We start from the raw sequence: 27,893 nt of genomic DNA on the forward strand, positions 1-27,893 counted from the left end.
TATACAAATACTGTTATATACAGATACTGACCATCATATACATAATCCGCTGTGAGCCAAGCTCTGGAATCGATCCATCAAGTTTCTGAAAACAGATAACAAGCATTTGATACACTGCCCAAATAATAGTGCCATACCGTGCAGACAAAGTGTCATAATTCTACCATAGAGCGCATATATGCAGTGTGTATAGAACTGTGCCATAACGTGCAGAAAAATACTGCCATAGAACACATACATACAGTGTGCATAGAATTGTGCTATATCATGCAGTGTCATAATACTGCCATAGAGCGCATACATACAGTGTGTATAGAATTGTGCTATATCATGCAAAGTGTCATAATACTGCCATAGAGCGCATATATGCAGTGTGTATAGAATAATGCCATAACGTGCTGACAAAGTGTTATAATTCTACCATAGAGCACATACGTACAGTGTGTATAGAATTGTGCCATATCATGCAGTTATAATTCTGCCAGAGAGTGCATACATACAGTGTATATAGAATAGTGCCATAACGTACAGAAAAAAGTGTCATAATACTGCCATAGAGCACATACATAGTGTGTATAGAATTGTGCTATATCATACAGTGTCATAATACTGCCATAGAGCGCATACATACAGTGTGTGTATAGAATAGTGCCATACTGTGCAGACAAAGTGTCCTACCGGGCTTAGATACTGTTATATAGTCCCTCATATAGTAGATCTCTACTTTTCTCATGTACTAGATTTATACAGTGCAGATATAGTAGATCTATACAGTGCGCATGTAATACACCTATATAGATTGTATATAGAGTAGATTTATAAAGATGAGTTTCTTACCAGATCTGCACACCGGGAAATCTCTCTTCTCGTCTGAAAGACAAAATTCACAATGAGCGGGAAACATTCACGTGTTCTCCGTAAGAGTTCTGAATCTGTGGTCTCTCCTGTCCGCTCTCTGGGTTACTGTCACAAGCGTCGGCCTTATTATTATTATTTATGCTACTCATTTATACAGCAGCATTAATTCCGCAGCACTTTACAGACATCATCACTGTCCCCATCGGGGCTCACAATCTAGATTCCCTATCGTTCGATGGAGTGTGGGAGGAAACCGGAGAACCCGGAGGAAACCCAGGCAAACACGGGGAGAACATACAAACTCCTGGCAGATGTCGTCCTTTATGGGATTTGAAACCAGCATCCCAGCGCTGCAAGTCTTCAGTGCTAACCACTGATCCACCATACAGTGCTAAGTTACAGTGCTAACCTATACACAGCGGGAGGCCTAGCGGCACCATCTATACACAGCGGGAGGCCTCACGGCGCCATCTATACACAGCAGGAGGCCTCACGGCACCATCTATACACAGCGAGGGCTGCGCGGCGCCATCTATACACAGCGGGAAGCTGCACGGCGCCATCTATACACAGCAGGAGGCCGCACGGCGCCATCTATACACAGCAGGAGGCCGCACGGCACCATCTATACACAGCGGGAGGCCTCACGGCGCCATCTATACACAGCGGGAGGCCTCACGGCGCCATCTATACACAGCAGGAGGCCGCACGGCACCATCTATACACAGCGGGAGGCCTCACGGCGCCATCTATACACAGCGGGAGGCCTAGCGGCGCCATTTATACACAGCGGGAGGCCTCATGGCGCCATCTATACACAGCAGGAGGCTGCACGGCGACATCTATACACAGCGGGAGGCTGCACGGCGCCATCTATACACAGCAGGAGGCTGCATGGCACCATCTATACACAGCGGGAGGCCTCACGGCGCCATCTATACACAGTGGGAGGCCTCACGGCGGCATCTATACACAGCGGGTGGCTGCACGGCGCCATCTATACACAGCGGGAGGCTGCACGGTGCCATCTATACACAGCGGGAGGCCTCATGGCGCCATCTATACACAGCGGGAGGCCGCTCAATGCCATCTATACACAGCAGGGGGCCGCACAATGTCATCTATACACAGCGGGAGGCCGCACGGCGCCATCTATACACAGCAGGGGGCCGCACGCTGCCATCTATACACAGCGGGAGGCCGCACAATGCCATCTATACACAGCAGGGGGCCGCACGATGCCAGCTATACACAGCGGGAGCCTGCACAGCGCCATCTGTACACAGCAGGAGGCCGCACGGCGCCATCTACACACAGCGGGAGGCTGCACGGCACCATCTATACACAGCGGGAGGCCGCACGGCACCTCCCCCTCCAGAGACAGCAAGAGGCCGCACGGCGCCATCTATACTCAGCAGCAGGCCGCACGCAGTCACGCACGCACACAAATATATACAGACATATACATACACGCATAAACACATTTGAAACACAAAAATACTTATAAACAGACATCACACAATGATATCTGCCTACACACACACACACACACACACACACACACATACACGCACACACTCACTCTCACACATACACACACACACACACACACACTCACACTCACACTCACCATCCCCCGGCTCTGCTCCAGTGGTCCTGCTCCCGGCTCCAGTGGTCCTGCTCTTTTCCGATGCAGCACTGCAGGCCGGGTGCGCACTGCGTGACGTCACAGCTATGAGACACGGCGGCGCACAGGGCCGTGTCTCCTAGCAGTGACGCAGCCGGGCCAGCACACAGGGAAGTTAACTGCTGCAGTGCTAGCCCGGCCGAAGAAGAAGCAGCGGCCGTGCGCCGCTGCTGGGGTAGCGGTCCGGGGGCCCCCTCGCCACTGTCTGCCCGACAATAATGAGGACAATCTGGCCATAGACACCCCGGAGCCCCAGGCCCCCTGGAGGTTCGGGGCTCCGGGCGATAGCCCAGATCGTCCTCATTATAATCCGCCTATGGTGCTAACCACTGAGCCACCGGGCTGAACCTTGACATGTGTTTGATGGTGCACCAAATGTTATGAAATTTGTGTATTTTTGCCATTTCTTGCTATATTTCTGTGATCATGACACAGCACTGTGGCTGATGATAATGACGTCACCGGCTGTGAAATCAGAGTGGGAGTCAAGTTCTATAGAAAGTGTGAGTTGTAGTCAGTAGAAATGTACGGACTTCAATGATGGCTTAAATAAATATATCGTATGTGTCATAGAGAAAGATTAAAATCCATTAGGCATCTCCAGGGAGGGGGCATTCACATCCCCCTAACACAGAACATCAGGGACAAAGAGATTACACTCCTTGAAGTAGAATTACAGTTAACATATGTGGTAAAGGAAATTAGTGATAGCTAAGAAGTGACAAAACCAAGGCAGCATGGTGGCTCAGTGGTTAGCACTGTCCGGTGGCTCAGTGGTTAGCATTGTTGCTTTGCAGCACTGGGGTCCCGGATTCAAATCCCACCAGAACAACATCTGCAAAGAGTTTGTATGTTCTCCCCGTGTTTGCATTCGTTTCCTCCGGGTTCTCCGGTTTCCTCCCACACTCCAAAGACATACTGATAGGGAATGTAGATTGTGAGCCCCAATGGGGACAGTGCCGATAATGTCTGTAAAGCGCTGTGGAATTAATGTACAATAATTAAATAAACTAATTAAAATTCCTCTTAAAGCTAGAGGCTCCTTCTTAAAGCCCAGATGCTTGAAACAGGATATCTAGTGTGGGAAACAGACACAGAGTATAAGGTTTGTAGAGTGAAAAGGCAGAAGCTGCAATGATGAAAGAATCTGTTGTAGACAGCTGTCTCCGATGGTCAGATATGAATATTGGGGTTTGTATCGATCTGATATTGATGGGCCATACATTTTCAACTTCAGGACTAATGGGGGAAGAATATGCATATTTTTTCATAACTGTGAGACATGCCAATCATCCCCAAATTAATAGTGACCAGATCACTGACAACAGCAATGCCACATTTCCTATCTTTGAAAAGTTAAAATCACGATAAAAATATAACGTTGATATCGAACTCCTCTGATTGTCAAGAGTGAAGATATCGTGAATGTTGGGAATATCATAACTTTTGGAAACTGAAGCCACATCCCATGACCAGCCCTGTTATGATTCATTAAAGGTAAGTGTGTGCGTTTAACTCAGGAGATAATGAAAAGCACGAACTGGGTCTGGATTATTGTCAGTCCCTGGAGGTGCAGCTAACTGCGGTTCTGTCCATTTTCTTCTGGAGTGCCCCCCTCCATGAATCTGAAGACATAGCTGTCAGGTTGAGTACATTTCTTTCGTTATTGCTTTTTATTTTATGTAACTGTATATTCTGTATTGTTTGTCCCCTTTGTAATATATTTTGTATATTTTTAGAAACACTGCCTATCGTAAGTGTATATACTATGCGTTCACTGTTAGTTCTCCAATAACTGGCCTAGTAGTGGAAACAGCCTGCGGCCTCCTCCGTTACTCGTCAGTCGATTGCGTAATTTTCCTGACGATAGGGGGCAGCAGAGGGCTGTTTATGACAAAAAGGTAACAGCAGGGTGGTTTAGTGCAACCACCCGACTGTGATAATTTGACAGTTTGGAAAAATGTTGTGGTCAGAGTCAGAAGTGTTGCTCGGCGGACTGGAGATCATGTTTAGTAGAAGCTTTCTCTGGAGCCATATAAATCCCCATATAAGGTGGGAAGGTCTCCAGAATGGCAGATACAAGGTAAGTTATTCTCTTTAAAAGATGTAGAGGCCATGCGATTGGTCAAAAGTTGATCAAAGTTTTGCTTCAAGATACTATACAGTGGACAACCACAGTACCTTCTCTCTATGATGGACACACACGGATACATCTTTATAAATGGACTTGGACACTTACCTCCTAAGTACGTGCAGTTGAAGTGACTGCACATCTCACACATAGTGTCCAAAATATAAACATTCCCGCTTTTCTCCACAAATCGGAATTTCTCAGCCACCGGGATCAGAACTTCCTGCTCCTTGGGGAAAAAGGAGATTCGGTGGATGTCGACTCCAAAGCAGGTTGTCATCTCAAAGAACAGTCCCCCGGAATATTCTTTGGCTACTTCTATATTCCGAGAGGAAGAAGTGAATCTCCCGAACCTCAGGTCCACCTCCTCTGACACCTGCAGAGAGATATCTGTGCCCCTGTAGACTTTATAGGTCTTGGTTAGTCTTTTTGAGTTCTTCCTCAGCACCTGCAAGGCTCGGGTCAAGTAGAAGTGTAGAGCCTTATAATGGAAGTCCTCCATGTAGTGCAGTCTAGACCTTCCAGCCCCGGTCACATTCTCGTTGAGTTCTTTATAGATTGGGCTTCCCTCCGGCCAGTCTGTGGTGTAGACGATGATGGCTATCCCAAACTCATCCATAAAGCCACTAGGAAGACGAACTGAGCTCTTCATCTTATTCCACTGCACTGCCGCTCGTTCCCATGCCAAACCAAAGGCCAAGTTGAAGGACTGTTCCCAAGTTAAAATTTTTGGCATGAGATCCTTCTCATATTGATCAGAGCATCCGATGTACTGGTCATCAAATGAGTTTGGGCTGAAGTCCAGAATCTGTTGCTTACACTTCATCTAAAATGAACAAGAAGGAGATGACATGTGAAGACATATTTACTAGAGAGAAAGACTATAGAGAATGGAGGTCACAGCACAGAGGAGGCCATACTTTGAAAAATAGCGGGCATGATAAAGGAGAATAGAAGTCAAAGCATGAAGAGTGGAGGTCACAGCATGGACAGCAGAGTCCATATTATGGAAAATAGCATGAATTGAGACTAGAGGCTAAAGTTTGGAGATTGCAGGAGAATGAAGACTGAAGGTCGTAGTATGGAGAGTGGATTTCATGGTACGTAGAGTGGATGTCATGATATGGAGAGTGGATGTCATTGTATGGAGAGCGGAAGTCATAGTATGAAGAATGGAGGTCATAGTATGGAGAGTGGATGTCAGGATATGGAGAGTGGAGGTTATAGCACGGAGAGTGGAGGTCATGGTATGGAGAGTGGATGACATGGTATGGAGAGTGGAGGTCATGGTACGGAGAGTGGATGTCATGGTATGGAGAGTGGAGGTTATAGCACGGAGAGTGGAGGTCATGGTATGGAGAGTGGAGGTCATGGTATGGAGTGTGGATGTCATGGTATGGAGAGTGGATGTCATGGTATGGAGAGTGGATGTCATGGTATGGAGAGTGGAGGTGATGGTATGGAGAGTGGATGTCATAGTATGGAGAGTGGAGGCTATAGCACGGAGTGGAGGTCATGGTATGGAGAGTGGAGGTCATAGTATGGAGAGTGGATGTCATGGCATGGAGAGTGGATGTCATGGTATGTAGAGTGGAGGTTATAGCACGGAGAGTGGAGGTTATGGTATGGAGAATGGAGGTCATGGTATAGAGAGTGGATGTCATGGCATGGAGAGTGGATGTCATGGTATGGAGAGTGGAGGTTATAGCACGGAGAGTGGAGGTCATGGTATGGAGAGTGGAGGTCATAGTATGGAGAGTGGATGTCATGATATAGAGAGTGGAGGTCATAGTACGGAAAGTGGAGGTCATGGTATGGAGAGTGGATGTCATGGCATGGAGAGTGGATGTCATGGTATGGAGAGGGGAGGTTATAGCACAGAGAGTGGAGGTCATGGTATGGAGAGTGGAGGTCATGATATGGAGAGTGGAGGTCATGGTATGGAGAGTGGATGTCATGATATGGAGAGTGGAGGTTATAGCACGGAGTGTGGAGGTCATGGTATGGAGAGTGGATGTCATGGTATGGAGAGTGGATGTCATGGTATGAAGAATGGAGGTCATAGTATGGAGAGTGGATGTCATGATATGGAGAGTGGATGTCATGGTATGGAGAGTGGAGGTTATAGCACGGAGTATGGAGGTCATGGTATGGAGAGTGGAGGTCATAGTATGGAGAGTGGATGTCATGATATGGAGAGTGGAGGTCATAGCACGGAAAGTGGAGGTCATGGTATGGAGAGTGGAGGTCATAGTATGGAGACTGGAGGTCATAACATGGAGAATGGAGCTCATAGCATTCCGACTTTAGACCATGGAAAGGAAAAGAGAGTACATAGCATGGAGAGTACAGAAAACAACATTGAAAATAGAAGCCAAAGAATGTACCTTGGAGACTAAAGCATGGAGATAGGAGACCATATCATGGAGAGTGGAGGCCACAGCATGGGAAATAGAAGTCATTGCATGAATAACCGAGGCTGAAGTATAGGGAATGGAAGTCAAAGCATGGAAAGTGGAGCCCATATCACGGAGAGTGGAGGCCACAGTTATGTCAACTACTATCCACCTTTCCTATGTGTGGTGCCAATAGGGGGCAGCATCTTTGAAATGCTCGTCTCTGAAACAGTGTGTAGTAGATCTTAGGTGAATATATAATCCCGGGCAGGATCATTTCCCCCGTCCTGACTGGGCTGTATTTACCTCCATGTTAATGCAGCACCCAGAGCTCCTTCCGTGTCCCATGCTGTACATCATAGATAGGACAATGCTCAGTAAGCTAATTGAGGTGATGTAACGGTGCGCTGAATTCTTGGCCACACCGAGGGTGCACTGAAGCCCCATCATTGACATATGAAATACATTTTTTTGCCAATTAAACCACTAGAAGCTCTAGTGCAGGTATGGATTGTGTAGGGGCTGAGTCCTGTATACGCCTTAATTTTGTACTTTGGCTGTAGACTTCTGATACCTTGGACTAATCTCATACAAGTTGTCCCCATGACAGGTCAGACATTACTTTACCGGTGTCAGGAAGTTGAACTTTTCCGCTGTTGTTTGTCTTCCTGCGTTTTTCTTGTTTTTCTTCCAACTTGTTTGTCCAGAAATCTGGTTTCCGTCTTCTTCATAACTATCTGCAGGATGAGATCAGGACACGGCTGGTGCTACAACATTCAACGTGTGATGCCGGCCATAATACCACCCTACAGCCAAGGGGAGAACTAGAACGTCTGGGCCCCACAGCAAGCGTTGGATCGGGGCCCCTCTGAGCATTAATATTTAACTGTTATGGGAGATATAATTTATCGGACACAAAGACAAAGCCAGGCATCTGACAACAATGCCTCCCATGCCCTGCAGATGTACACAATGTCCTGACCCTGACTGGTGCCCTCTGTGCCAGCCTGCCTCCACCAGCTTCATATCATGGACCCTATAGCAATCTCTATGGCTGATTAAATGGTCCTTAAAGGAGTTCTCCAAAAATGAGATAAAATGGCATGCATGGTATAATTCAAACTGCAGCCCCTCCTAGTCAGGTGTCAGAACGGCTGCAGACTGATGACATACAGCTCCCGAGACGTGTGCGTCACCTGAAAAGAGCTATATCACACATATACTGTAAAGTAGGGGGTGCTGAAGCGGAAAACAACGAGAAAGGCAATAGCGCCGAAACGCGCGTCGGGGAAGTATGCATCGTGCAGGTTCTCAGTCTCCCACCTAGGTAATTATGCTTGACTTTTGATTATGTGAGACAGTAAGGATAGGGATGTTCACCCCCGAGATATGGCTGTTTACAATATACAGACGTTTTTTCATGGTGTCCCTTCACATTTGCTATAGTCTCCTAAGTATTTGACCATGGGGAAGAAGGTAGTTGTGAGACGAGATACCTGCATCTCATGTGTTACCTGCCTGTTTTTATCTGTGTTTTAATCATTTGTATGTTGATTTGATACTCATTTGTCTCCCTGGACATTCTGCTCTATTTTCTACTTTGTATGTAAAGAATCTTTTTTGAATAAAGTTTATACATGTTTTTCACATTATGGCCATGTGATCGTTGTTTTCTGCTTCGGCACCCCCTAGTTTATAGTTTTTCAACGATTGGCCACCTATATATCTAGTGAGTGGGTTGCAGCATGGATGGTCCATGCTTACTCCATTTGATACATATATTTATATTGTGCAACTCTAAACTCTGCTCTAATTCACATCTTTGCACACATATACTGTGTCAGGAGCATGGCTGTGATATGTGAAGAAATATGTTTCAACCCACGAGGAGATCTTAAGCTTCATTCTCCTCCTCTGACAGTCTGGCAGCTTTATAGCAGTGCACGAGGACTGACGGCACCCCACTAAAAAGCAAAGAAACATTGAGGAGGATGAAGCTGGAGATGACCCCTCAGTGAGGTGTGCTCAGTTAGGAAGAGATATATTTCTCCACATATCACATCCATCCTCCAACCGGTGACTGAGGTAAGATACCGCTCAGGCCTCGGGAGCTGTATGTCTTCAGTCTGCAGCCCGTACTGACACATGACTTGGGGGGGCTGCAGTTTAATAATATCAGGGACTATTTCATCTCATCGACCATAGAAACAAATGGTAAAAGATACTGAACGCAGACTCACCTGTAGAGATCCCTGCAAAGTCCAGACACAAAGACACGGAGGCGACAAACAGAACGTTCATCGTGTAATACATTCTACAGAGACATCTATGGAGACAAATAATCAAAATAATCTACGAACTCACAACCTGAGAATCCAGGAGAAACATCTCTAATACAACAAAGAGATTCTGTATCAGGTCTGGAGAGATTAGGAGATTAGGGACGAGATGTATGGAGAGGTTATAGTGCCATCAAAAAGTTTCATACCCGTGAACCTTTCCACATTTTTTCACCTTACACCCACAAACTTAAATGTATTTTATTGGGATTTTATGTGATACAACACAAAGTAACAAGTATTTGTGACGTGTAAAGGAAATGACAAGAGGCTTTCTAAGTACTTTACAAATAAAAAATTGTGACTTACATTAGTATTCAGCCCCCTGTAGTCTGATGCTCCTAAAAAAATCCAGAGTGACTATTAACCTCCAGAAGTCACATAATTGGTACATTGTGTTCACCTGGGTGTGATTTCTCCTCTGTATAACTACAGCTGTTCTGTGAAGGCCTCAGATGTTTATGTGAGAACATTAGAGATCAAACAGGATCATGAAAACCAAGGAGCCCACCAGACAGGTCAGGGATAAAGCTCAAAATCAAGGAGCCCACCAGACAGGTCAGGGATAAAGCTCAAAATCAAGGAGCCCACCAGACAGGTCAGGGATAAAGCTCAAAACCAATGAGCCCACCAGACAGGTCAGGGATAAAGCTGAAAACCAAGGAGCCCACCAGACAGGTCAGGGATAAAGTTGTGGGGAAGAGGAAAGCAGGGTTAGGTTATAGAAAATAGCTCAAGCCCTGAACATCTCATGGAGCACTGTTCAATCCATCATCCAAAAATGCAAGGCGTATTGCACAGTTGCAAACCTACCAAGGCATGGCCGTCCACCTAACCTGACATCCCAAGCAAGGAGAGCACTAATTAGAGAAGAAGCCAAGAGGCCCATGGTCACTGGAGGAGCTGCAGATCCACAGCTCAGGGGGGGGAATCTGTCCACAGGACAACTATTAGTTGTATACTCCACAAATCTGGCTTTTATGGAAGAGTGGAGAGTAGAAAGACATTTTTGAAAGCCATAAGAAGTCCTGTTTGCAGTTTCCAAAAAGCCATGTAGGGGACACAGCAAGGATGTGGAGGAAGAAGGGGCTCTGGTGAGAGGAGATCAAATCAGAACTTTTTGGGCTAAATGCAAAACACTATGTTTGCCGGAAGCCTAACACTGCACATGACACTGAAATCACCATCCCCTCCATCACACATGGTGGTGGCAGCATTCCTGCTGTGGGGAGGCTTTTCTTCATCAGGGGTCAGAGGTGATGAGAAGATGGATGGAGCTAAATACAGAACAATCCTGGAGGGAAACCTGTTAGAAGCTGCAGAAGACCTGAGACCGGGGTGTAGGTTCACCTTCCAGCAGGACAACGACCCTCAACATCCTGCAGAGCCACAATGGAGGGTTTAGATCAGAGCATATTCCTGTGTGTGAACGGTGCAGTCACAGTTCAGACCCAAATCCCAGAGAATCTGTGACAAGACAGGAAAATCACTGATCACAGACGTCTCCATCTGATCACTGAGCGAGAGCGAGGGGGCAAAGCTGGAGAGACAGACCCCAAAAGACTGCAGAGAAAGCTGGAGAGACAGACCCTAAAAGACTGCAGAGAAAGCTGTGAGAGACAGACCCTAAAAGACAGGACCAGAGAAAGGTGGAGAGACAGACCCCAAAAGACTGTAGCAGAGAAAGGTGGGAGAGACAGACCCCAAAAGACTGCAGCAGAGAAAGGTGGGAGAGACAGACCCCAAAAGACTGCAACAGTAATTACAGTGAGAGGTGGTCCTACAAAGTGTTCACTCAGGTTAAGTGCACACTGAGCGTTTTTTTCCACGCGGAAATGCACCAAAAACGCTATGTAATCCGTCTGCCAGCTAATGCAATGGCAATCCTGATGCCATTGCATTAAAATACACAGCATGTCCATTTTTTATAGTGTTTCTGCAGCGAAAAAACGCTCAAAGACTGATACCCAGGCCGGGGAAGAAGACTACCTCTCCCATCATCCGACCGCTGCTCCCGCTGATAACAGCGATAGTGACGCGACTGAGGGGAGCAGTAGTCTCCTCAGCCGGCGTCTGTGTGCGGTGAAAAAAAAATAGCAAAAATCAATATTAAAGTAAAAAACACCTTTTTCCTTACATGTCCGGCGTCCCGCCATCCTTCTGATGTCCCCCGGCGATGTGATCATCCCGGCGGACGGCAGTACACTGCCGGGAGTGTGCTTGCTCCCGGCAGTGTACATCACTGCGGTGCCGGATGAGGTCACTCGAGTTCATCAGCTGGAGATCAGCTGAGAGCTCCGGGACCTCAGTTTACGGCACCGTTTCTGCATGGGAACGTTCTCACAAATGTTCCCACGTACCACTGATGCAGTACGAGGTCACCGGGGCTGATCAGCTGATGAACCCAAGTGACCTCACTCCTGCAGCCAAGCAATGTACACTGATAGGAGTGATTTTACACTGCTGTCAGTTTACATTGCTGACTTCTACAGCAGTCCCATCAGTGATTGATGTGGCTGCTGTAGAAGTGACCCGGATCGCCAAGGAACAATCTGGATTACATCATGATGGCGGACAGGTGAGGGATATGGTTGTTTTTCATTTCTGTTTTTTTTCAGGAGACGAGGGTGTCGGAGATTGAGAGCACAATAAAAAAAATATTAAAACCATGTGTCATTTTATTTCAATTAAATACTTTATTCTGCCCGTGTCTTTATTGAAAAAGCATTGAAAACTTTACTATGGGGTTAGTAATGGGGGCGTCTTATAGATGTCAACTGCCAATACAAGGCTGACATGAAGCCCAACCCCATTACCTCACTCGCCACCGCTACACCGCAGTGGGAAGAGCGGAGGCTAAGCACCAGATTTGGCGCAACTTATGGATGCTCCATTTCTGGGTCCGCTGAAGGGTGATATTATTTGCGAAGGGGGCTAGTATCCATGGCCCCTTCCCTGGCTATTAATTTCAGCCCGCAGCTGTCTGTTTAGCCTTTTCTGGTTAGATTTTATAGGGGGACCCTACGTCAATTTTTTTCTGGGGTCCCCCTGTAATCTAGCCAATAAAGGCTAAGCTAACAGATGTGGGCTGTTATTAATAACCAGGGAACATTTTTGGCTAATGGCCTCTTCCCCAGCTACCAATATCAGCTTCCAGCAGTCGGCTTTCCCTCTGCTGGTTATAAAAATGACACAGGAGCCCACGCCATTTTTTTTTTTTACATTTTTTAGGCTATGTGCCCATGATCCGAATGTAGCAGCGCTTTGAACACGGCATGTTTTTGCTGCGTCCAAAACGCTGTGTTCTATTGAACGCAGGTAAATCCACATGTGTTCACTTAACCATGTGGATTTACCACAGTCAATACAATCTAGTGGTCAGATTTATGTTGCGGAGGCTAGCGACTCTGCTAGAGAATTTGACATGTTGCGGTCCTGAAAGACACGCTGCATGTCAGTGCCATGGGTGATCCGCAGCCTCAGATGCACGCATAGCGGACATGGGATTTCTAGAGACCCCATCCACTATGCTGTAACATCCGCTGCGGGTTCAACGCTGAATAAACATGCATATTCAAACCCGCAGCAGCTCCTGACCGTGGCCACGTACCCAACCACGCTAGTCTCCGCTGCAGATTTTGACCGTTTGAAATGTCATTATATGCTGTGGATCCGCATGTATTGACAACAAAAGTGCGGCATTAGAACACAGCGTTTTGGACGCAGCGAAAATGTGCTTCCAAAGTGCTGCTTGTTGCTGTTCGTGGGGACGTAGTGGCTAACGAAACAGCTGTGAGCTGTTATTAATGGCCAGGGAACATGTTTGCCTAATGGCACCTTCCTAGGCTAAAAATAGCAGCTCTCAGCTGACCCAGAAACGACTTGAATGGAAATGCTAATGAGACTGGGTGTATGGGATTAGCTGATACCTAGCCCTTTTGTTTGGTGATGACAAGGTGTCAATCAGACCCTTTCATTACTAAAAGCTAGTTAAAGTAAAGTAAAGCGATAAATAAACACACACACCAGTGTTATCACTTTATTTGAAATACAACAGACACATTCTTTAATCATATAAATTAACCAATATACTCACCCCAGGTCTGATGGTAATCCAAAGGTTGAAGCAATGTCCCACGTTTCTTTTTTCAAATATCTTTATTTAGGACCAAAAAGAATTCATTGATGTCCAAAAATGCATCCAAAAAACGCATTGAAAAATGCATCCAAAAAACGCATTAAAAAATGCATAAAAAAACGCATAAAAAATGGCCAAAATCGTGGCAAAATGCACACTTTTTTCCGCAGCATTTTTCCTGCCAAGATATGTAGAAACGCTGCAGAAATTTCTGCATTCAAATCCTGAACGTGCGCACATAGCCTCACGGGGGCTGAATACAAATGCACCTCACAATTTTCAGATTTATATTTGTAAAATATTTAGTAAACATTGTATCATTCCCTTTACACTTCACAAATACTTGTTACTTTGTATTTGTGTCATATAAAATCCAAATAAAATACATTTAAGTTTGTGGTTATAATGTGAAACAATGTGGAAAAGTTCAGGAGTTGTGAACACTTTTACAAGGCGCTGTATTCACTGGAGATTATGTGTGGGGCATTGTGTCAGTCGGGCTCCTCCTCTGCGATCCTCACTGTTCTGACTCCGGGTTTGTAGGAATCACTTGATAATGTGGGGATGTTGTTGCTGGATCAGCTCTGGTGACTTTGATGATCGGGGTATATATGTGTATATCTATATACAGGATCTGGGTATATATGTGTATATCTATATACAGGATCTGGGTATATATGTGTATATCTATATACAGGATCTGGGTATATATGTGTATATCTATATACAGGATCTGGGTATATATGTGTATATCTATATACAGGATCTGGGTATATATGTGTATATCTATATACGGGATCTGGGTATATATGTGTATATCTATATACAGGATCTGCGTATATATGTGTATATCTATATACAGGATCTGGGTATATATGTGTATATCTATATACAGGATCTGGGTATATATGTGTATATCTATATACAGGATCTGGGTATATATGTGTATATCTATATACAGGATCTGGGTATATATGTGTATATCTATATACGGGATCTGGGTATATATGTGTATATCTATATACAGGATCTGGGTATATATGTGTATATCTATATACAGGATCTGGGTATATATGTGTATATCTATATACAGGATCTGGGTATATATGTGTATATCTATATACAGGATCTGGGTATATATGTGTATATCTATATACAGGATCTGGGTATATATGTGTATATCTATATACAGGATCTGGGTATATATGAGTATATCTATATACAGGATCTGGGTATATATGTGTATATCTATATACGGGATCTGGGTATATATGTGTATATCTATATACGGGATCTGGGTATATATGTGTATATCTATATACGGGATCTGGGTATATATGTGTATATCTATATATGGGATCTGGGTATATATGTGTATATCTATATACGGGATCTGGGTATATATGTGTATATCTATATATGGGATCTGGGTATATATGTGTATATCTATATATGGGATCTGGGTATATATGTGTATATCTATATATGGGATCTGGGTATATATGTGTTTATCTATATACGGGATCAGGGTATATATGTGTATATCTATATACAGGATCAGGGTATATGTGTATATCTATATACAGGATCTGGGTCTATATGCGTATATCTATATACAGGATCTGGGTATATATGTGTATATCTATATACAGGATCTGGGTATATATGTGTATATCTATATACAGGATCTGGGTATATATGGGTATATCTATATACAGGATCTGGGTATATATGTGTATATCTATATACAGGATCTGGGTATATATGTGTATATCTATATACAGGATCTGGGTATATATGTGTATATCTATATACAGGATCTGGGTATATATGTGTATATCTATATACAGGATCTGGGTATATATGTGTATATCTATATACAGGATCTGGGTATATATGTGTATATCTATATACAGGATCTGGGTATATATGAGTATATCTATATACGGGATCTGGGTATATATGTGTATATCTATATACGGGATCTGGGTATATATGTGTATATCTATATACGGGATCTGGGTATATATGTGTATATCTAAATACGGGATCTGGGTATATATGTGTATATCTATATATGGGATCTGGGTATATATGTGTATATCTATATACGGGATCTGGGTATATATGTGTATATCTATATATGGGATCTGGGTATATATGTGTATATCTATATACGGGATCTGGGTATATATGTGTATATCTATATATGGGATCTGGGTATATATGTGTATATCTATATATGGGATCTGGGTATATATGTGTATATCTATATACGGGATCTGGGTATATATGTGTATATCTATATACGGGATCTGGGTATATATGTGTATATCTATATACGGGATCTGGGTATATATGTGTATATCTATATACGGGATCTGGGTATATATGTGTATATCTATATACGGGATCTGGGTATATATGTGTATATCTATATACGGGATCTGGGTATATATGTGTATATCTATATACGGGATCTGGGTATATATGTGTATATCTATATACGGGATCTGGGTATATATGTGTATATCTATATACGGGATCTGGGTATATATGTGTATATCTATATACGGGATCTGGGTATATATGTGTATATCTATATACGGGATCTGGGTATATATGTGTATATCTATATACGGGATCTGGGTATATATGTGTATATCTATATATGGGATCTGGGTATATATGTGTATATCTATATATGGGATCTGGGTATATATGTGTATATCTATATACGGGATCTGGGTATATATGTGTATATCTATATACGGGATCTGGGTATATATGTGTATATCTATATACGGGATCTGGGTATATATGTGTATATCTATATACGGGATCTGGGTATATATGTGTATATCTATATACGGGATCTGGGTATATATGTGTATATCTATATACGGGATCTGGGTATATATGTGTATATCTATATACGGGATCTGGGTATATATGTGTATATCTATATACGGGATCTGGGTATATATGTGTATATCTATATACGGGATCTGGGTATATATGTGTATATCTATATATGGGATCTGGGTATATATGTGTATATCTATATATGGGATCTGGGCAGGGTCGGTCTGGGCTGGCGGGATACCGGGAAATTTCCCGGTGGGCCCCGCCCCCTGCTGCAGAGTAGAGGGGGGAGAAGAGAACAAAAAAAAATCCTGCGGTTTTAAGGGGCACGGGCCCTTTAAAAGCGCAGGCACAGTGTATGCAGGGACGCTTGCACGCAGCGTTCATTACCTGAACCACCGCGGCGCACGTCCCAGTGAAGCAGCTGAAGCTGCGTGTCTCCCTTCGCCGGCCGGCGTATGATGTCATCGTCATGCGCCTGCTGTGAAGGAGGCGCGCAACTCAGGAGAAGGAGGACACCGCACGGGATCGCAGGAAGGTAAGAGGTGTGTGTGTGTAATGGTCTGGACACACAAGGCGGGGGCCAGCAGGACACACAAGGCGGGGGCCAGCAGGACACACAAAGGGGGGGCCCAGCTGGACAGACACACAAGGGGGGTAGCCCTGGCTGGACACGCAAGGGGGGGAGCCCTGGCTGGACACGCAAGGGGGGGAGCCTTGGCTGGACACGCAAGGGGGGGGCCCTGGCTGGACACGCAAGTGGGGGAGCCTTGGCTGGACACGCAAGGGGGGGAGCCTTGGCTGGACACGCAAGGGGGGGGCCCTGGCTGGACACGCAAGGGGGGGAGCCTTGGCTGGACACGCAAGGGGGGAACCCTGGCTGGACACGCAAGGGAGGGGAGCCCTGGCTGGACACACAAGGGGGAACCAAGGTGGACCCAGGCAACGGGGGGTGGGCAGGATGGGTATATGGGGGGCAGGCTGGACACATGGAGGCCAGGATGGATATATGGGGGGCAGGATGGATATATGGGGGGCTAGGATGAATATGTGGGGGGGGCGGGCTCGATACACATGGGCTAGCATAAATATATGGAGGGGCACGCTGGATATATGGGGGGTGTCAGGATGGATATATGCAGGGGGTAAGGGCAGTATGGATATATGAGGGGAGAGGCTGGACACATGGAGGCCAGGATGAATATGTAGAGGGCAGGCTGGACACATGGAGGATATATGGGGGGGACATATGGGGGCGCAGGCTGGAAACATGGAGGCAAGGATGGATATGTGGGGGGGCAGACTGGCACATGGGAGGGCTAGGATGGGTATATGGGAGGGGGCAGGCTCGATACACATGTGCTAGGATAAATATATGGAGGGGTCACACTAGACAAATGGTGGCCAGAAGGGACATATGGGGGTGCCTGGCTAGACAAGGGACTTAATTACTGTTTGGGAGCCAGATTGAGGAACATACTTTATTAGTTTATGGTGACCAGTGGGGAACATTATTACTTTAGATTCCAATTATTATTACATTATTACTTCTGTAATATAATTTACTTTTTAGGAAATTGTTTTCCATGGGATGGGACAATAGAGGGCTCCTGTTACTGTGCAGGACGGCACTATGTTGCTTTTTTTCTTCAACTGGTGTAGTGTAGAGGTCGGGGGGGGAAAGTGGGAATATTCTCTAGAAGAGATCAGTTATTGATAACTGTGTGTTATTTTCTGCAGAGATGATTCCTGGCTGGAAGAAGTGATGGCTGTCTGTGCTAGATGAAGAAGAAAAGCGAAGATGAAGGACTTCACCTAGAGACGTCACTGGTGAGTCCGTGTGTTACATGTACACTTACACTACACACGTGGTCAAAATTGTTGGTCCCCCTCGTTTAATGAAAGAAAAACCCACAATGGTCACAGAAATAACTTCAATCTGATAAATTACAAATTTTTGAAAATGAAGAGATGAAGGTCAGACATTGATTTTCTGCTTCCACAGAATTTAAAAAAAAATTAACCTCATGAAATCGGCCTGGACAGAAATGATGGTTCTTCTTCTTCTTATCTTAATATTTTGTTGAACCTTTTGAGGCAATCACTGCGATCAGACGATTCCTGTAACTGTCAATGAGACTTCAGCACCTCTCGACAGGTATTTTGGAGACTCCTCATGAGTAAACTGCTCCAGTTGCCTCGTGTTTGAAGGTTGCCTTTTCCAGAATGTTTCAGCTCTTTCCAAAGATGCTCCATAGGATTTAGGTCAGGGCTCATAGAAGCCACTTCAGAATAGTCCAATGTTTTCCTCTTAGCCATTCTTGGGTGTTTTTAGCTGTGTGTGTTTTGGGTCATTATCCTGTTGCAAGACCTGCGACTGAGACCAAGCTTTCTGACACTGGGCAGCACATTTCTCTCTAGAATCCCTTGATAGTCTTGAGATTTCATTGTACCCTGCACAGATTCAAGACACCCTGTACCAGATGCAGCAAACCAGCCCTAGAACATAACAGAGCCTCCACCATGTTTCACAGTAGGGACAGTGTTCTTTTCTTGATATGCTTCATTTTTCCATCTGTGAACATAGAGCTGATGTGCCTTGCCAAAAACTTCAATTTTTGTCTCATCTGTCCATAGTACATTCTCCCAGAAGCTTTGTGGCTTGTCAACATGTAGTTTGGCAAATTCCAGTCTGGCTTTTTTACTATTTTTTTTTTCAACAATGGTGTTCTCCTTGGTCGTCTTACATGAAGTTCACTTTGGATCAAACAACGGTGGATAGTACGATCTGACACTGATGTTCCTTGAGCTTGAAGTTCACCTTTAATCTCTTTAGAAGTTATTCTGGGCTCTTTTGTTACCATTCATATTATCCGTCTCTTTGATTTGTCATCAATTTTCCTCCTGCACCCACGTCCAGGGAGGTTGGCTACAGTCCCATGGATCTTAAATTTCTGAATAATATGTGCACCTGTAGTCACAGAAACATCAAGCTGCTTGGAGATGGTCTTATAACCTTTACCTTTTAACATGCTTTTCTATAATTTTCTTTCTAATCTCCTGAGACAGCTCTTTCCTTTGCTTCTTCTGGTCCATGTTGAGTGTGGTACACACCATGTCACCAAACAACACAGTGAGTATCTGGAGCCCTATATACAGCACAGTGAGTATCTGTAGCTCTATATACAGCACAGTGAGTATCTGTAGCTCTATATACAAGCACAGTGAGTATCTGTAGCCCTATATACAGGCACAGTGAGTATCTGTAGCCCTATATACAGGCACAGTGAGTATCTGTAGCTCTATATACAGCACAGTGAGTATCTGTAGCTCTATATACAGGCACAGTGAGTATCTGTAGCCCTATATACAGGCACAGTGAGTATCTGTAGCTCTATATACAGCACAGTGAGTATCTGTAGCTCTATATACAAGCACAGTGAGTATCTGTAGCCCTATATACAAGCACAGTGAGTATCTGTAGCCCTATATACAGGCACAGTGAGTATCTGTAACCCTATATACAGGCACAGTGAATATCTGTAACCCTATATACAGGCACAGTGAGTATCTGTAACCCTATATACAGGCACAGTGAGTATCTGTAGCCCTATATACAGGCACAGTGAGTATCTGCAGCCCTATATATAGCACAGTGAGTATCTGTAGCCCTATATACAGCACAGTGAGTATCTGTAACCCTATATACAGGCACAGTGAATATCTGTAACCCTATATACAGGCACAGTGAGTATCTGCAGCCCTATATATAGCACAGTGAGTATCTGTAACCCTATATACAGGCACAGTGAGTATCTGGAGCCCTATATACAGGCACAGTGAGTATCTGTAACCCTATATACAGGCACAGTGAATATCTGTAACCCTATATACAGGCACAGTGAGTATCTGTAGCCCTATATACAGGCACAGTGAGTATCTGCAGCCCTATATATAGCACAGTGAGTATCTGTAGTCCTATATACAGGCCCACTGACTGATTACAAGATTGTAGACACCTGTGATGCTAATTAGTGGACACAACTTTATTTAACATGTCCCTTTTGTCACATTATTTTCAGGGGTACCATCATTTCTGTCCAGGCCGATTTCATGAGTTAAATTTTTTTTTTAAATTCAGTGGAAGCAGAAAAGCAATGTCTGACTTTCATTTGTTCATTTTCATAGATTTTTAATTTATTATTACTTTTGTCAGATTCAAGTTATTTCTGTGACCATTGTGGGTTTTTCTTTCATTAAACGAGGGGTACCAACAATTCTGACCTCGTGTGTATATAGTATATACAGAACTCCTGTGTATGTCACTGGTGATCACTATATTATGTATACACTATATACAGAGCTTCTGTGTATAATGTCACTTGTGACCACTGTATTACCTGTGCACTATATACAGAGCTCCAGTGTATAATGTCACTGGTGATCACTGTATTACCTGTACACTGACACTATATACAGAGCTCCTGTGTATAATGTCACTGGTGATCCCTGTATTACCTGTACACTATACACTATATACAGAGCTCCTGTGTATAATGTCACTGGTGACCACTGTATTACCTGTACACTATATACAGAGCTCCTGTGTATAATGTCACTGGTGACCACTGTATTATCTGTACACTATATACAGAGCTCCTGTGTATAATGTCACTGGTGACCACTGTATTACCTGTGCAATATATACAGAGCTCCTGTGTATAATGTCACTGGTGACCACTGTATTACCTGTGCACTATACACTATGTACAGAGCTCCTGTGTATAATGTCACTGGTGACCACTGTATTACCTGTGCACTATACACTATGTACAGAGCTCCTGTGTATAATGTCACTGGTGACCACTGTATTACCTGTACACTATATACAGAGCTCCTGTGTATAATGTCACTGGTGACCACTGTAATACCTGTACACTAAATACAGAGATCCAGTGTATAATGTCACTGGTGATCACTGTATTACCTGTACACTGACACTCTATACAGAGCTCCTGTGTATAATGTCACTGGTGAACCCTGTATTACCTGTACACTGACACTATATACTGAGCTCCAGTGTATAATGTCACTGGTGGTCACTGTATTACCTGTACACTGTACACTATATACAGAGCTCCTGTGTATAATGTCACTGGTGATCCCTGTATTACCTGTACACTGACACTATATACAGAGCTCCTGTGTATAATGTCACTGGTGATCCCTGTATTACCTGTACACTGACACTATATACAGAGCTCCTGTGTATAATGTCACTGGTGGTAATAACAGTGTTGTTAGTATTGTGGTTTGTATTCATGATCAGTATTGTAGTATTTGGTCACTTTGGGGTGGTAATATGTGGTCTGGTCATGGTGTGGCCGTATTTGTTCCTTGTATGTAGTATTATTCGGTCACTATGTGGTGGTAATATGTGATCTAGTCATGGTGTGGCGATATTTGTCTCTTTTGTATGTGGTATTATTGGTGTTGATATAGTGGACTGTGTTGTGTATGGCAGTCATTTTGTTCTTGCTGATATTAACTAGGAAAATATTTTTTTCCATTAGGCCACAGCCCCACCATCAGTATTCGGTCAGTATTTTTTCTCAGGAGTAGCTGCCAAAACCAGGAGTGGGTGATAAATATGTAGCACCCTGAGGATTCGGCTGCTACAGGGGTATTGCACCTCAACCCAGAGGTGTGATATTCCACTCCCGGGTAAGGATGGAGTGTGGAACTGAGCCCAGAAAGCTGCATGCACTATACACATCCCATTTCCGAGGAGCAGACCAACGGTACTCCCACTTAGAAATGTGCAGGTACGACCGAGTCTGTTCCTGGCTGGAGTGGGAGGGGGGTGGAACATCCCAGTAGTGTAGGGGCAGATAGGGGGAGCAGCCTGGGTAAAGATAGGAGCTCATTGGGTGCTGGTCACCTGAGCTCACACATAGAGGGTGTATATAAGGTGGGCACCATCAAAGATCAGGGTCAGTCAGTCTTTGCAGAGGAGTCAGTCTGTCAGAGCAAGAAGCAGAGAAGCCCCAGAGAGAGAGAGAGTGGAGCAGAGAAGGAAAGACCCAGAGGAGACAAAGAGAGGACTCTGAGAACCCAAATTCAATCCCCGGGTGAAGAGTCGGCAATAGGGTACCGGATCCCAAACTGGTGGGGGCAAAAGCACACCCTAGCCAGAGACCGGAGGCCGTGGGCAGCGTCTGCCACGGCCACCCACCACATCCACCCCGAAGGCAAACCACGTGGAGGGTCAGGGAACCCAAGGCCAAGGGTGTCCCAACAGAAGGCCCGAGGGAGCTGGACCTAGGTGGATCACTAGTGGGGACGGCCAGAGGAAAGGACAGAAGGAGAGCTCAGGGTCACGCTCCGGACTTGTTTGGGGGTTTGCTGAATCCAGGACCTGGTGGACGCAGCACGGCTCGGGTGGTCACTTGAAGCTGGAGTGACCGGAACATCAGCAGTGAGTAAATACCCTAAACTGCACAACCCGACTCTGTCTTCATTTAACATCTATGCTGCACCACCACAACCCCCATCCTCTGCACCTGACCCCCTGAGGCTATACCCCACCCGTTGGGGGTTATACTATCAAAAGCTGCACCAACACCATCAGCCTCAGCGGACCCTGCTGCAGCGGCGGCCATAGTGACCGCAATACAACGGGTGGCGTAGTCGACATTAAGAACTTAATAACATCTGTAGGACTGCCACATACTCTGAGCTTGACACCCTGGGCACGGACCGGGTCACAGCCACTCGGAAGACTACAACTCCCATCTGATCCGGCTCCGGATATTCCCCTAAAGAATATGGCCCAGGGGGTGCGTCAACTTTGGCGTAGTCGGCAGGATTACGTGCCCGCAACAACCGGGTACTGCGTGCCTGAAGAAAAGAACGAGTTTACCTCAAAAAGAAGTCTCCTGCCGGTTCCGGAGGGTCCCCGCCATCGGACTCCATCACAGGTCGATTCCAGCCGGTTGTCCGCCATTAACAGCGTTTTCCCGCCATCTGCAGAGTTTCCCGCCACTGGGAGACGATTCCCGCCATTTCCAAAGGTTTCCCGCCTTGGAAGAGCGGACGCCATTATGGGCGTGCCAGAGGGTGGCAAGAGGCCACCTCCCATCGTGGGCCAGGACCGAAAATGGCGCCAAAAGTGGAAACCGCCCCCACCAACAGAGACTGTGATGCTAGAGGTGTCTGTCAGCGTGAAAGAACTGCCCCTGGAGCTGACAATCACCAAGTGGCCCCGGGACCGCCCTCGAAGTGGGAGGACTGAGAACAAGAGAGCAAAGATGGGTGTCGCTTGGAGCAGTCTGGAGCGAGCGCACCCGGAGGCAAGACGCCTGGAGAAGAGTATCGGAGGAGCTTACCCGGAGATGGCGAGAAAGCAGAGCAGCACCGGCCCGTTGGCCAGGAGCCTGCTAGAAACAGAGGAGGGAGAGCAGAGCAGCACCGGCCCGCTGGCCAGGAGCCTGCTGGAGACAACAGAAGGAGAGCAGAGCAGCACCGACCCGTTGGTCAGGAGCCTGCTGGAAGCAACGACCCCACTAGGCCTAGTGGAGGTCCTAGCACAGCTTCCCCGAGACCGGGAGTGTGCACAGACCGCTCTGGAGGGCCTCGCAAGGAGGATGGCCCGGGTGCAGCGAGAGACGTTGGCGGAGTGGAGCCGTGAGATGGCCCAGCAGACCGAGACCTGTCAGCGGAGCACGCCACCCGAGACGAGGAGACAGACCGCCTCTGAGGATGGCGCGGGAGGACTGAAGGCCGGAGACGGCGCCGAGAAGGGAGCCGAACGAAGGGAGGCAGGTAAAGGGGACGTCTATACCCCAAACCGGGAAACCGCGTACCTGCCCCAGCTCCCCGTCGCAGAGCCCGAAGTCTATCCTGCCGTGCCCGTCGCTGCAACGTCACCGCCGCAGACTAGGCCTCAAACGGGAGCCGCGACCCCTGTGACGTCACACGCCTCGACCCCGAGCGTGACCAAGCAGGAAGTACCACCAGCCTGGTCGCAAGGCCTAGTACCCCCGGGCGCCGCAATACCAACAGCGCCCCCTACCTCCGCGGAGCCACCGGCCTGGTCGCAGGGCCAAGTAGCCCAGGGCGCCGCCGTCCTTACGGTGCCCTTCACCTTCCAGATACCCCAGGCCTGGCCGCAAGGCCCGGGCAACCCGGGCGCTAACACCACCGCGCCCATAAGACCAAGAGTGCCGCATCTGGGAGAGGACCTGTTTATCCAACACACGTGCCCGGATGGGCAGCCTTTCATCTGGCCCCAGGAATATCATGAACTGGAACGGCAGAGGAAGGCTGGGGCCATGTGTGCACCCCTGATCCCGGCTCCAAAGCCCGTAAAGAGGATCTCGCCCCCGCTAGAAGAGACCCAGTTTGAGTGGGACCCCACCGGAGAAGATCTCATGGGGTTCACTCAGGAGACTCGGGCAGCTGCAGCGGAGCGTGCTGAGTGCTGCCGCCAACAACTCGAGGTCTTCGAGAAGGAGCGGAGAGAGAGGCGGGTCCGGGAACAACAAGCCCAGATAAGGAGCGCGGAGCAGAAGAGCCGGGCCAGGAGGAGTCCCCGTGCAGCTCATGGTCCCCCTTCCACCGGGACTGTGATCAAGTTTAATATGCAGCACGGGTGGGGCTTCATCCGAGACCACCGCACCCCAGGCGACGTCTTCGTGACCAGGAGAGACGTTGAGTCCCACCTACCGGAGGGACACAGAGGTCGTGACCTTTACATCGGGGACGAGGTCACCTTTACCCGGCACAAGTGTGCCAAAGGACCCTACGCCCTCCATGTGCATCGCCTGACGGAGGAAGAGCTGCGGTGTGAGGAAGAGCAAGAGGACCCGGACGGGTCTGAAGATAAAGGTAACCACAAAGAAAGAGCAGGAGGACGTCGTCGTTGAGTACGGCAGAGTAGAAGCTGTATATAGTTACCCGTAGGGGTACCAAAGAAACTGTTGCTAATATAGTCCCCGTTGGGACCAGCAAGTGTGAACTGTTTACCCGTTTATCCCTTAAATCCCACTGACCGAGGACTGAGAGCGGTCATTCCTCCCTAATGCCTGGCCGAGGACTGAGAGCGGCCATATCCCTTGTATATAGTTGCGCTTCCTAAAGCGCCCCCTACCGGTTTTATAGGAAACTGTTGTTTTTACTACAAGAGAGACTGTTGCACTTTTCCCGGGCACACGTTGCACAGTGTCTGGAGGAGGAACTAGAAGCAAGAAAAGTCTACAAGAATGTTTTATATGAAAAGTTTTATTGATATATATATATAATGTGTTATATGATGTTTTATATGTTTATGCAAAAATTGTATGTTTTGGTGTTTCATATCTTACAGCCCGAGGACGTGCTGTGGTTTACCAGGGGGGAATGTAGCACCCTGAGGATTCGGCTGCTACAGGGGTATTGCACCTCAACCCAGAGGTGTGATATTCCACTCCCGGGTAAGGATGGAGTGTGGAACTGAGCCCAGAAAGCTGCATGCACTACACACATCCCATTTCCGAGGAGCAGACCAACGGTACTCCCACTTAGAAATGTGCAGGTACGACCGAGTCTGTTCCTGGCTGGAGTGGGAGGGGGGTGGTACATCCCAGTAGTGTAGGGGCAGATAGGGGGAGCAGCCTGGGTAAAGTTAGGAGCTCATTGGGTGCTGGTCACCTGAGCTCACACATAGAGGGTGTATATAAGGTGGGCACCATCAAAGATCAGGGTCAGTCAGTCTTTGCAGAGGAGTCAGTCTGTCAGAGCAAGAAGCAGAGAAGCCCCAGAGAGAGAGAGAGTGGAGCAGAGAAGGAAAGACCCAGAGGAGACAAAGAGAGGACTCTGAGAACCCAAATTCAATCCCCGGGTGAAGAGTCGGCAATAGGGTACCGGATCCCAAACTGGTGGGGGCAAAAGCACACCCTAGCCAGAGACCGGAGGCCGTGGGCAGCGTCTGCCACGGCCACCCACCACATCCACCCCGAAGGCATACCACGTGGAGGGTCAGGGAACCCAAGGCCAAGGGTGTCCCAACAGAAGGCCCGAGGGAGCTGGACCTAGGTGGATCACTAGTGGGGACGGCCAGAGGAAAGGACAGAAGGAGAGCTCAGGGTCACGCTCCGGACTTGTTTGGGGGTTTGCTGAATCCAGGACCTGGTGGACGCAGCACGGCTCGGGTGGTCACTTGAAGCTGGAGTGACCGGAACATCAGCAGTGAGTAAATACCCTAAACTGCACAACCCGACTCTGTCTTCATTTAACATCTATGCTGCACCACCACAACCCCCATCCTCTGCACCTGACCCCCTGAGGCTATACCCCACCCGTTGGGGGTTATACTATCAAAAGCTGCACCAACACCATCAGCCTCAGCGGACCCTGCTGCAGCGGCGGCCATAGTGACCGCAATACAACGGGTGGCGTAGTCGACATTAAGAACTTAATAACATCTGTAGGACTGCCACATACTCTGAGCTTGACACCCTGGGCACGGACCGGGTCACAGCCACTCGGAAGACTACAACTCCCATCTGATCCGGCTCCGGATATTCCCCTAAAGAATATGGCCCAGGGGGTGCGTCAAATACAGAATTGGTGACTTGTTTCTATTATACCTTTTCTCTGATTGTTCCTCACCTGGTTTTGGCTCCTGAGAAAAAACACTGACCGAATACTGATAGTGTGGCCGCAGCCTTAGAGATTAAATACTTGGACCAGAGCGGCAGAGATGCACTTACAGGGGTTCTCTGGTGAAAACAAGTAATCACCTCTCCACAGGATCAGTGATGATATTGATTGGTGGGGGTCTGACTGCTGGGACACAATCAGCAGAATGTGGAGCTTTTCTCCCCATTAGACTGGAGCGACATGTGAGATGCGACCACTGATCCAGTCATTCCCTCAGTGACTGTGAGCGCTGCTCTTTTTTGGAAGCTGCATTTTAAAATGGGGATAAGTGTCCTGTCAGGGATGAAACTTCCCCATTCTTCTGATAGGCGCGTTTTCCAATGTTCGGACCCAAACGATCAATAAGTGATCACCGATCCTGTGGATCCCATGGATCGGTGATAACTTGTTTTAACCAAAGAAGCCCTTTAATGCAAACTACCGTAATTGTACATCCCAGTTATAGTGTCGCACAGTAGATGTGCAGGAGCCGCCAGTCAATGCTCCACTATAACAGGGAGAGCGGATAACAGATATTTGCATATGGCTGTAGGTGGGCCCCTAGAGTCAGTTCTCCCTGTGGGCCCCAGACACCCCAGTCCGACCCTGGATCTGGGTATATATGTGTATATCTATATACGGGATCAGGGTATATATGTGTATATCTACAGTACAGACCAAAAGTTTGGACACACCTTCTCATTTAAAGATTTTTCTGTATTTTCATGACTTTGAAAATTGTACATTCACACTGAAGGCATCAAAACTATGAATTACCACATGTGGAATTATATACTTA

General features: G+C 46.6%; 1 protein-coding gene across 5 annotated transcripts in view; it reads right to left on the reverse strand.

The window, feature by feature from the left end:
- The window catches only part of LOC141189311 (ecto-ADP-ribosyltransferase 5-like), a 68,944-nt gene that overhangs the window by 663 nt on the left and 40,388 nt on the right, over window positions 1-27,893 (reverse strand). For 3 of the 5 annotated variants that reach the window (XM_073661135.1, XM_073661133.1, XM_073661134.1), the window contains exons 2-6: window positions 9,313-9,398; window positions 7,700-7,809; window positions 4,785-5,502; window positions 838-870; window positions 32-85 (exon numbers count right to left, since the gene is read on the reverse strand). In XM_073661135.1, coding sequence (XP_073517236.1) covers window positions 78-85; window positions 838-870; window positions 4,785-5,502; window positions 7,700-7,809; window positions 9,313-9,385 — 942 coding nt within the window. In that variant the 5' untranslated portion in view covers window positions 9,386-9,398 and the 3' untranslated portion in view covers window positions 32-77. Of the gene's footprint in view, window positions 1-31; window positions 86-837; window positions 871-4,784; window positions 5,503-7,699; window positions 7,810-9,312; window positions 9,399-9,720; window positions 9,741-27,893 lie in introns of those variants that run through there. The other 2 variants (XM_073661136.1, XM_073661137.1) reach the window with 2 other exon arrangements.

This window comes from Phyllobates terribilis, unplaced genomic scaffold (assembly GCF_046119375.1).
Source record: "Phyllobates terribilis strain yellow unplaced genomic scaffold, ASM4611937v1 Scaffold_2__4_contigs__length_985480577, whole genome shotgun sequence".
Lineage (NCBI taxonomy): Eukaryota > Metazoa > Chordata > Amphibia > Anura > Dendrobatidae > Phyllobates > Phyllobates terribilis.